The 12,277-nt window shown below is 44.5% G+C and overlaps 1 protein-coding gene across 3 annotated transcripts in view; it reads right to left on the bottom strand.

The window, feature by feature from the left end:
• Positions 1-12,277, bottom strand: part of SUPT5H (SPT5 homolog, DSIF elongation factor subunit) — a 342,489-nt gene that overhangs the window by 283,722 nt on the left and 46,490 nt on the right. For all 3 annotated transcript variants that reach the window (XM_069644283.1, XM_069644282.1, XM_069644284.1), the window contains exons 2-4: positions 1,519-1,624; positions 1,071-1,326; positions 27-95 (exon numbers count right to left, since the gene is read on the bottom strand). In XM_069644283.1, the coding sequence (XP_069500384.1) occupies positions 27-95; positions 1,071-1,326; positions 1,519-1,599 (406 nt within the window). In that variant the 5' untranslated portion in view covers positions 1,600-1,624. The remainder of the gene's footprint in view (positions 1-26; positions 96-1,070; positions 1,327-1,518; positions 1,625-12,277) is intronic.

The following is a 12,277-nucleotide window of genomic DNA, read 5'->3' as shown; positions in this document are numbered from 1 at the left end:
AGAGCACTAGATAAAATTCTCCTCACCTTTCCCAATAATCTGCTCAGTTTCACCTTCCCACTGATCTTCGTCATCGTCGTACTCATCATCCACATCTGCAAAAAGAAAGAAAAAGTTGTAGTCCGTTAAAAAGCAAAAGGGTATCTTACAAAACCATGTTTATTTTGTGATGAATGTCACATGCAGAGCCAACCAAAATTTGCAAGGCTGCCAAAACCACTACTAATTTATCAAGCTCAGTGGTTTATTATCAATAGTTCCCTACTGGTGATCGAGTCCAATATGATTCAGAGGCCCACTGTCAGCCCTTAGAAAGAGACAGTAAATAATAGTGCCATCCACGTGGGTTTAAGAACAATATTGGCAAAACACCTTAATAGGAATGCTGCAAAATGTTTTTTTTTTTTTAAGAAAAAAAAAATAAGGTTATCTTCAGAATACAGGTTCATGAAAAAGAAATTTCTTAGAAAGAAAGGGGAAACTGAAGAGTGTAGGGCGATTTTATAAATTAAGGGGAAAAAAAGCTGCAGCAGAATTGCAAAGATCAGGTTAACCACCGCTTGGTGAAATAAATGGGAAAACCACAGATTGTGTTCGCCCCGGGAGGATGGCTCAGCGGCAACGTGTTTGCTTGGAAGCAAGACGACATGAAGCAACACAGGTTCGATCCCCGGGTCCGCACTTAGAAACCTCTGGGTATTTAACTGCCATGGGTTTTCCCCATAGTGCGAAGGCCTTTTTGGTGATTTCAGTATTTCACCATGCAAAGCCTTCTAACATTTTCTCCAACATTAACCCCTTAAGTGCCAAGGACGAGCTATCTCGTCCTTGGCACTGGGGAGGTAATCTCAAGGACGAGATACTTCGTCCTTGGCACTTAAAGGGTTTTTAAGCATGTTATAAATACGTAACTAAGACAAAAAATAAAAACAATTACAAAAAAATCAAATTCCTTTAACAGCGTTTCGATGCCCGCAGGCTGTGTGAGCGCTTTAAAAATACAAATAAATAAATTGAAAGGGCAACCTGCCGCATATTTGAACCAGAGAACAAACAGTCTAACTTTGTACCAGCTTCATCCAAAATGAATCCGCCATGACGTTGTTTCTTCCGTGGCCGATCCTCATCCTCCTCATCTTCCTCTTCATCATAGTCATCTTCTTCCTCAACATCATCGCCTTCTTCAGGTTCGTCTCCCTCTTCACCCTCGTCTGCCTCTTCAGCCTCATCCGCCTCTTCAGCCTCATCCGCATCATTTTCCTCAGGCTCCTCCTCTTCGGCCTTTTCACTGCCAGCTGCGCTCACGCGCTCCTCCTCTGCCTCTTGCTGGAAAAGAAAATGCAAGTGAGTGTGTGGCCTACCTCTGAAATCAACTGTCAAGTCCCGTATGGAACAAGTGTGTGTATGTGTGAATCCCTACAGAGGTAGAAGTGTCCATGTACCGGCAAACACCTAACTCATTCAACAATCCCTACTCCAGCCCATGCCCCAACATGCCGGTATAACTCCAGCACAAACCTCATTATCATCTGCCTCTTCTGGCTCACTGCTTCGTTCACTCTCTTCCTCTGAGAAGTTGCTGTCTTCACTGTCCGACATCTTCAAATCTTTCTGCCCCCAACCCCTGTGTTGAAAAGAGAGACCATGATTCATCTAAACACATTTTTTTTAATTAATAAAGACCCTATAAGCAACCGCAAAGCAAGATTCAAGAACAAGTTTTTATTTTTGGCATGAATCTGAAAAGTGCACATATCCCCCCGTCTACTAGGGCTTTCCACATTCCCAACAGCATTACAGAGCATTATGAAAAACGTAGGAGCATAGAGGAGTACTATACAAAATAGACAACACCATGCCATACGAAATGCTCAGTGGAATACAGACATTATTGCAAACGACAAAGCACTACATATATCCATGGAGAAGCCACTAGCTTAAGTGTGCAGACCCAGGGACACAAATGTGCAGTCTCAAATGTCAGGTTGTATGAAACTTGTGGCAATATATCTTCAATGGTAGAACAGCAGCAGATCCACCAAAAATGTAATCAAGACTGGGTCCGTCGTTCCCTCTCTAAACTCTAACCTATGCATGGAATCCTCTGGATGGCATCTCTCCCTGTGCTTAGTCTAGACTAAAAAGGCATCCATGTTATTGTACCGAAATACTGCATTTCCTTGCTGTACAGAGCTCCATTGTGCAATCTTATCCCTTCAAATTCCCACCCCTTATTTCTATCTTGTGACCTTCCTGCGTGCTGAAACTGGAAAGAAAGCGGATAGACTTTGACGTCCAAGGAGAGGCATCAACACCATTCTCTGCCATATTGTCCTTATATAGCGCAGGACATATAGCGCTGGCGGGCAAATATCATCAATGCGCTTTCCATGAATATCAGAACCCAAGCAAAGAAAAAGGGTTGAAAACTTAGTACATAATCCTAAAAGCTAGATGATTAAAAAAATAACGAGATTTCTCTATATTCCTCTGGGAGAGCAAGGCCCCAAAGGATTTGCTTTGTGCTCTAGCATTCCTGTACAGAGAGATATCAAGGGAGTGCCGCGTGCTGGGACGTTGAGGAGGATTAAAAATATGCCATAAGAGGCAATTCTTTATATACAGGGTTACCTGGCTGTTTGGGCTTAGCACGCAAGAACAAGAAGCTTGAACGTAATCCTAGATTTTACTGGGAGCCGATAGAGAGGTTTCAGTACTGGAGAAATATGTTCACGCCTAGGGGTCCCATGCGACTATTCTGGTAGAGTTCATTACAGACTAAAGCTTCTGAAGGGCTTGCTGCGAGATATCTACGGAAAGGAAATTACAATAACCTATTTTAGGTCCTATAGTGCAGCACACCTTAGCTTCAGTGATGAAGTGACAGGAAGGGGGTGCAAGTTGTTTTAATAACAAATAACAATTTGCAGAGTTGACGATATTTGCGGGTCCAGAGGTAAAGTTGAATCGAGGACTATACCCAGGGACCTTGATTTACATTGGGCAGGTATGTCAAATTAGAACATAGAAAGTGTGGATAAGCCTGGATAATTTGTGGTAAGGCATAGGAAGTGGCAATAATGAGAAATTTCTTATCTTGGTTCAACCCAAGCCATATTTCCCTCATCCATGTGTCCACTTGGCTAAATATATTCTAAATGCATGACTGATCAGCGTACTCTTCCTTCATTTAGCCTGAAAACAAAATGTGCATAGTTTTGGATGGTGGCTACGAGACCTTCCAGGAGGTCTTGGAGGGACTTCATATTGGAGATTAAAAGTAGAGGAAAAGACAAGACCCCTGCTAAACCCCACAACTATTGGTTCAGCATCAACGGAACCCACTCTTAGACATGTTATTCGTCAGTAAAGAGGGAATCAAGTTGGGATCTTTTCTGTACGCCCTTTCCACCTCAATCATGTAGAATTTAATGGAACTAAAGATACATTCTACACGCTATTTTTATGTCTCATGGCACTGATGATGCGGCCTGGAGGGTAATGCCCTTATTACGTCAGTGTCATTGTAATGGAAAATGGCAGAATACCAATTTAAAATATGTATTCTAAAATCAAATCTGTATTTTAAGTTATATTTGGCTAGAAAAAACTATTTTTATTACTAAAAGAAGCAAAAATTGCTTAAATAGAAGTACTTGGGAGAGTATAGATCACATGCAATGTTAACATTCTGCTAACTTGCAATATGTGACCATCCCTTCCCCTGAAACCAGGTGTTTGCTATTAGTTTATTAGTTAGCTCTCCAAAAAGTAAACATTTCCAGAACACTTGTATTAACACATTATTTAGGTCAATGCATAGAAGATAAGCAGACCAGCTGTATTCAGGCTTCGTAAAATCATACAAATCCCACTACACCTGCAGGGCATATTCTTTAGTTCATATATTTCCCCGAAGACCAGCGCCGGTCACTGGGCCAGAATTTCCCCAATCAGAGATCCTGCAAAAACTGTCTCACCGGGTCTCGGATCCGGGAAAACCATTTGTGGCCTTTAATGTAACTAATCCATTCTCGGGAACAAAAGTTGGATTCAAACTCTGCTCACCAGGACCAAAGCTGGAGTGACTTAACCACTAGACTACAGGAACTTCTGGTTAGAAGACTTGTGAATAGGGGCGTGGCCTGGAGCTCATGGCGCGAGGCTGCGTTCGCATCGAGCTCTGGCAATTATCCTGTAATGATCCTCTAAACAGCATTCAATAGCCTGCTATCTAACATTCAGCTTGTCCGGGTTACTGATTGCCAGCATCCGCTGATCAGACTGAGCGGATTTGGGCATATTTGGGGCAGTGGGAGTGCCGAAATTCGGACTTGAAGCTAGAGGTGTGCACCGAAAATCCCAGGCAAAATGGTGGCATTCGTGTACAGCACCAGTCAGGGGTAGCAGTGCGGAGGACGATCAGCATGACAAACTGATAGCGCCCGGAGCAGTAAACGGCTACTGCACACCGAAGTGATGACTGGAACCCCCCCCCTCCCCCAGCCCACCAGGTGCCTGGAAGAGCCCCTGGATATGAGCGGAGCAGTGCCCTCACCGCTCTGAATACTGGCCTTGGGGCACTCCAACGCGACACCCCGAGGGAGCTGCCTGAGGCCAGCGGCAACATAGCTGACCCCAGAGGACCCGACAAACTGGTGAAGCGGCAAGGAGTCGGGTACTGGAGTACAGTGATCACGCAGGTACAGAGAGCGGGTTGCCATGCTCAGCCTCCATATCGGAAATCTACGTTTGGCGTGCTGCAGTGACCTGCAACAACTGACCGCCCCGGGACCGCACAAACTCTTGATCGCCTGTAAGCCACATAGGAAGCCACGCACACATGCAGTTTAATCAGCACACTCTACAGCTGGTGAGCGCACACATCTACAGCGACACAAGGGAATTCACTAAAAAGACACGGGTCACGCAGATAGATCGAGACGCACAGCGAGACTTGCCTGCTCCACGCGGGCCTTCGTGCTGGGCGACCTCTGTGGAAGCTGCAGTCCCAATCAGAGGGGGAAGCAATAGACGACGAGCCAGCCGCGAAAACGTGTGTCAAACGACACGAAAGCAAATACATTAGCACTATTGCGCTCTCTTCTCTGCTCCCCACTGTGCTCACGGATGATACAGACTCCTGTATCCCCTGCAATCAAGAAGGCCTACACACGCGTGGCTTATAAACAACTTAGAATAAAAGCATTTTGCTCCAGATCACTGTTGAGGTGAGCGACTGCTCCAATACACGAGTGAAGTGCCCTCAATGAGCCTCCCGGTACTGCAAAAACTCAGGACCCTTTTGCATGCACAAGCACTGTTCGTCGACGAGACTAGACGTACACACAGAGGGAATCCTCAGGCCTCAGATCCTGGGGTGTGATCCATACAGCAGTTATCCCCCCTCCCCCCACGTTTTAAAGAACCATGGTTGTAGAGACTATCCAAACAACTGTATGCCACAAACACAAGCGAGCTACACCAGCGGTCTGAGCAAACCATTATTGCATGCAACTTTGCCACCCCACACTTGCGCAGACTGAAGACCCTAACAGACAGACAAGCGGCCATCGAAGAGTGATCCCCTGAGGGCACATTAAGGCATGTTGACTTTGAAAATAAAAAGCACAGGCTCAGACAGACAACATGCCTTCTACGAAGAACAAACAGAAAGGCAACATAATGGATTCCATCGCAGGGCTTGGTAAGACGCAGGTGCCACCTACAACGGAAAGTGGGTCAGGAATAATGAGCACAAGCGGCTGCTTAGACCCACAAGAAGACAAGGTACTGGCGCCGATTGCAGCCCTACGAACCTCGATAGAACCTAAAATAGATAGTTAAAATAGACGTGCAGCTACTACGTCATGATGTGCGGACCCTAGCAGAACGAGTCTCCAACACGGAGGAACAGCTAAAGGAGCCTACACCCGCTACTACTGGCTTGACTGCCAGGCTGAAACGCTAGAAAAAAAAAAATTATTGCTTCCTTGAGCAGAGGGCTGAGGACGTGGAGGGTCGCTCCCACAGAAACAAGGACAGGGTCTTGGGCATTCCAGAAGACGTAGAGGGCAGAGACCCCACAACATATATTGAGAACTTATTTCTACAAGAAGTTGGTGTGAGCAAATTGTCTCAATGATTCGCTGTAGAGAGAGCGCACAAATCTCTCCAAAAAGAGACTCCCCACCTGGGTCACATCCGTGCCCAATCATAGCAAAAATATGAAACTTCTGTGACAGGGAGGTACTACTGCAGTTCTCCAGAGATGGCTGAGAGATTGAAAGCGGTGGCTCGTAAGTGTCTATATACCTGGATTATACACCTCTTGTGCAGCAGCAAACAAACCGGTTCATTGCAGTCAAGGCTAGGATCCGGAAGACAGGAATAAGATCTTCGAAACCCCTGAGGCGGTGTCAATGTGGCCAGAATACAACAACCTAAATGCGTACGAAGAACCCGCACAACAGGGGGGGGGGGGGAGAAACCCCACAACAAGCTAGACATGATCGCTGTGTGCCGCTGTGCTTCACCGTCCTACATATCCGGACATCGGAAGCAGATCTATTGTCATTGAACCACATGCAAACAACATGACAAGGACGACGCAGTTGCGATAGTAGCTACCACACTATAGCTGGAAACCCAGCCCATAGAGATCTGATAGTCTCCCCAGACCCACTTGAATGATAGGCAGACTACATCTACTGAACCCCTGGGCCAGTGTCTGCTGAGGGAAGACAAAGACCACAGTCGTTTGGATGCCGTAGTCGGTGAACAGAACTACACCCGACTGCTAAAAGTGTACAGACATTGACAACAGAACTCCAATAACTGCATCATGGATTGCATCAAGACTAGATTGACTTTGACTCCATTGCAAGAGCAGCTAACACGCCAGAGTCGAAGACCCATCAGAACTCAGTGGTCCCGAATTTCCCCAATCCATATGGACATTTGGCAGTCTATTCCTGCTGAATGTCTTGGCCGGTGCCTGCTTAGGGAGGCGCGCACCGGCTGACCCGAGCAGAAAGTATCTGTTGGACACAGTTGTAACCCCACGTTGCGGGGTTGGTTTTTTAAGTTAAGTTCCTCTTACCCAACCAAGCTGAAATTAGATTTCTTTTGTTCTATGTACTGCATGAATATGAGGGGGGGGGGAAGAAGGGAGGTCACTATGTGAATCATGCATCACACTGCTTGCGATCCCTTATCCAGTATGCGTTGACACACACAGCGCTAACGCCTTTCATCCGGCAACAAACGCACGAAAAGATGACGCAGATTAAAATGGTCACATGGAATGTCAGAGGCCTGGGCACAAATATATGCAAAAACAGGATCAAGTCATATCTTCAACGCAAGAAGATCTCAATAGCTCTCCTACAAGAGACCCATCTGACAAGCAAAGAACAAGCGGCCGTGGCGAAATATTGGGGAGGCGCAGTATTTTGGGCCCCATATTCTAAATATGCGAGAGGGATTCTTGCATGGGTAAGTGACTCGCTACCCTTCCAGTAACTTAGTGATACAGACGCGAGGACAGATTCGTTATCCTCAAGGGGTACATAAGCAATGTGAAGGTAGCAGTAGTCAATTCTTACTTCCCAAACAATGCTATACCAGCATACATACAAACTCTCACAGCCTGCATAATTCCTTACAGGGATGCTTTTTTCATACGAGGTGGGGATTTTAATTGCGTAAATGACATCATACAAAACAGGTCCATCCCACTCAGGTCACAGGCCTCTTCGGCAATGACGGCCCTCAACACAGCACTGATGGAACTAATCCTAGCGGACATATGGCGAGATATACCCAGACCTGCGAGAATATTCTTATTACTCCTCCCCACACAATCTCTACACGAGACTAGATTACATTTTTGAGAGTGTCGAACACCTATAAAACTTTGCCAGTGCAGAGTACATGGCTCGCGTAATATCTGATCACTCTCCCCTCATCGCGACATGGACGTTTGAGGCACCACGAGCCCCTGTCCCGACGTGGCGCATGCCCACTGAAGCATTGTCGGATCTGGCCTTTAGAGAACAACTCAGGGAAACAATGACTCTTTACCTTGAAGAGAACTTTGGCAATGTAGAGACATGTGGAACTGTCTGGGAAACCCTTACGGTGGTCACTAGAGGTGAAGTAATTGCTGAGGCGAGGGGAGTTCGGAGACAACTAAGGGCAGAGCTCAAAGTTTGTGAACGGAAAGTAAGAGAGCTAGACATGACACAACCAAGGGGGAGTCGCTGACCGAACCCTTTGAGAAGGCTGACAGGTCCACAATTTGACTACATGGCCAGCACTGCACGCACACACACCAAAGGAGACAAATCAGGGAGGTTCCTAGCTTGGTTGTGCTGCAGAGAATATCCCAAAACCCTGATTACTCTATTGAAAGATGAATGCGGAGCATGACAAATTCACTAATCCCATGGTGATTAATATTTACCATTGCGTTCTGTAAAATAGTGCATGTCACCTAATACAACCTCTTTCAGGGCAAGTTAAACAGGTATTTAGTAGAGGAGCAGCTCCAAACACTGAATTAAGTAACAATTGAAAACTCTAAGGTGTTCCCATCCTTCCTGTCCTGTCCTGTCCTTTCCCCTTGGACAAGTCATGAAATTCGCCATGGAAGTAGAATAAGGTACGTTAGCCAAATCCCAGAGAGATCGAGGGGGTTCCTTGGGAAGAGTAGGATTTCACATATGATCGATTTGGGGGGAGGATCTGAGGCCATTTTAAACTTAACACTTCCATTCTTTTGATGCATGTAGATTAGGGATGTAACGGTATAACGGTATACCGTTAAAGATACCGTGAACCACTTAATTGAACAATAATAACCGTCACATTGTTTATACCGTTCATACCGTTAAGTGTGCTTTTCAATCTGATTTGGAAAGGCTGCAGTAAACAATTGCTGCACAGTCTTGGTTTTGCACTGTTGGATGTGCCGTCTGCCAAATAGTTTCAGTTGGAGCAGTTTTTAATGCCATTCCATAAACCACACGTGCCTTACACAAAATCAATATGTTAGCAATAGGAAGAATAGATACAGTGCCAAGAAGGAAAAGGGTTTACTTTGGGGTGGCGGCTTTGGGGTTTATATATTTATAATGGATAATGTTCTCTAAACATATGCCAATGGGGGATTTCCCTGGTTCTATCATTGAATTTACATATAATAAGTCACACTGCAAAATTCACTCATCTCTGTGGGTATTCCCTGCTGCCATACCAAAGGGTAACATGTCAGTGATTACTAAACACCTTTTGGCCCGCAAGTAAACTAAAGGCTGTAACGTAAAAAGAAAGTGCGTGGGTGTGTGTGTGTGTGTGTGTGTATGTGCACAAGCGTATACTACCATCAGCCTCCATTGATCTGTGGCATGCAGGTTATCAAGATGGCAACATGTTCATCTTCACCAGTAGCCAGTGGGGAAGCAAAAAGCCTAAATGACCACTTAAGAAAAGCTTTTCAGTTTGCTTTGCCAGTTGCAGCAGGCCTCCACCCCACCCCCTCCTCTCCACACGTGTGTTTGGTGGAAGCAAGGCATTTCAGTGGAAAGTATGTTGAAAAGCCCAATTCTGGCCCTGGGTGCCTGGTTTTGTTTGTGATGATAAATCTGTCAATTTATGACCTTTTAGAAAATATTTGTTAAGATCAGTTAACTCCCCCTGCTATACCGCGATAACCATGATATACCGTCATTTGGCAAGAAGGTTATCGTACCGTCATAAAACGAATACCGTGACACCCCTAATGTAGATAGGAACAACCCAACCCTTGATCTCTCGCCAAACCCTCTGACCGAAGTACCAGAAAGCATTGCAAAGCAGTGTTGAGTCCTGGTGAGTGATGTGTAGCTACTCCGCCAGATTCCAGTGCATAGTGCATAGTGCATAGTACATAGTACATAGTACATAGTACATAAAATGGCAGCTCTGGTAGGAATGGGTGGCCTTATTAGCTCAGGATGAAAGCTACATGTTCCTGTAGAGGAAGGTACACAGGGAATTGTGCTTCATGGGACTTGTTATCTTGAGCCTTTTTTTGACCATGTCCTTTAATGGCAATAGCGGGGTCAGGAAGCGGGAGAAAGGAAGAACAGTCATTGTCAAGAACGGATAGGATCAAAGGCTAAATAGTTCTCTGTGTAAACAAAACCTATTCAAAATTGATATATAATGATAGGAGATATAGACGACCCTCCGTTAGGAAAACGTTTGAGGTATTAAAATGCAATTGCATTTAAGCGTTGCATGATAAAAGGCGTTTTGTTCAGGGCACAGAGGATGTGATTCTGTAGCAGGTACGTACTGCTTAAGATACCCTTAGTTAACCGGGTATATACAACTTGAAACGGAATCTGTACAATGGAAATACATCTCCTCTCCCAATCATCACTTAGGGATGGAGTCCCATTCCTTCTTCTCCTCTGTGAGTGACACTGAGATGCAGGTCTTCTGATATCTAATGTATATGGAGCGTCTAGATTTGTGGACTGGTTGGGGTATTTAGGGTGATTTTCACACTTCAAAGAAAAAACTCCCTCGCACATTAGGGACTCATGGTCCAATTCAGACTTTTACAGTGCACTTATCAGAGTCTCCTTGCATCTAATATGTTCTGGGTTGCCGTCTCAAAGCCATAATATGCCCTCTAGATGGCAATGTTATGCCATTTCAGCGTAGTGGAATATTTTATTAATGGTGCACCGAAAGATACCGTGCCAACAGCTCCCTGTGCTCTACTGGCCACAACCAACAGGGTGAGTCAACAGCGCAGGGATCGAAAGTAAGATTAACTAAGCAGGAGCTAAAAGCAGCTCCTGACCCAAAATTAACCAGTGACCAGGAGCAACAACGGCGGGACGAGCAGATGCGTTCTGCAAATCTAACTGCCACCTAAGATTCAAAAGTATAATTGCGTCCATTTTTATGACCCCTTATGCTTTAAATGTTGAACAGGTGTGCCCTAATGTTTATTTTAGATTGTGTCAAGCACACAGAGTTATTATATTCACATAGGCATATTTGTTCAGCATCAGTTGGAATGGACAGCCAAAAGTAGCTTCTGGCAGTTTTTGGTGTCAAGCTAACCAGGTTCTTCTAGGCTACAAGCCGGAGCAAAATAGCTCTCAGTTCCCCTAAATTTCAAACCCTGACAGGGAATGTGAGGCTAAGTAGCCACAAAAATGGCTGTCGCCACGTCCTGCTCCGCATGTCACTATAAACACTATAAACAGACTTCATATTTGAAGCAATGCTACTACCCAAAGGGCCAGCCATGCATACTGAATCATATTTGCCATTTACTGCAAAGTATGTCTGCAATAAACGTCAAACAAAAGTTTCCAACAAACATCCATGTACTTGGCAGCAAGGTAAAGTACCATGCAAATGGTCATTGCCCTTCATAAAATCTCCTCGCCTATGCAAATGGGCTATTAGATTTTGCAAGTACTGTGTGTTTACTTTAGGCTTAGCCCCAAATTCTATATTAAATTAAATACAAGCATTAGATTTGAAATCCAGGCCAACACATGGTATCATTTTCCAAAGCAAAATCTTTACAAAACAATGCGTGTAGCAATAAACAGATGACTGATCAGCATGTAAGCGCATCTCAGAAGCAGATGCCTAGATAGATTCATTGTCCCTTGAAGATTCATTGTCCCTTGAACCTGGAAAGCATCACTTCCCTACAAAAAATGTGCATCAGTTCTATTAGGCTTTAGTGAGTGAGTAGATAAAAATAATTATATATATATATATATATATATATATATACACACACACCAATTTAGCTAAAAACTGGCACTCAAAAAGTGGCTGGTGCTAGGAATACAAATTCAGCCAAATTTGTTAAAAATCAAAAACACACAAGCCCCTACGCAGTTGTAGCACTACAAAAAACCACATATCTGGCAAGTACAAAAGATCCCAACACACAAAACCTTGCTACTTTAAAATGACATCTTTATTATAACATTTCACGGCACATCATAAAAGACAGAGGCGCAAGAAATCACCTCTATGACAACCATAAGGTTGTAGAAAAGTCCCCTCTACTGAACACCCACAGAAATACCACCGACCCCATAGTATCTTCAAAAGTGTCAGAAGTAACTAGCTCTTAGTAGGGGTGTTTAATCCCTTATTTCAAGAGATGAATCTTATCCTCTTAACCATGTAGAGAAGGGTTAAGACTAAACAATATTGTGGAACCAACAAATCCAAACAAGCATAACCT

This window comes from Ambystoma mexicanum, chromosome 2p, assembly GCF_040938575.1.
Source record: "Ambystoma mexicanum isolate Mex_15411 chromosome 2p, UKY_AmexF1_1, whole genome shotgun sequence".
Classification (NCBI taxonomy): Eukaryota; Metazoa; Chordata; class Amphibia; order Caudata; family Ambystomatidae; genus Ambystoma; species Ambystoma mexicanum.
The sequence above is the reverse complement of the archived record's forward strand: the minus strand, read 5'-3'. Positions and strand labels throughout refer to the sequence as shown.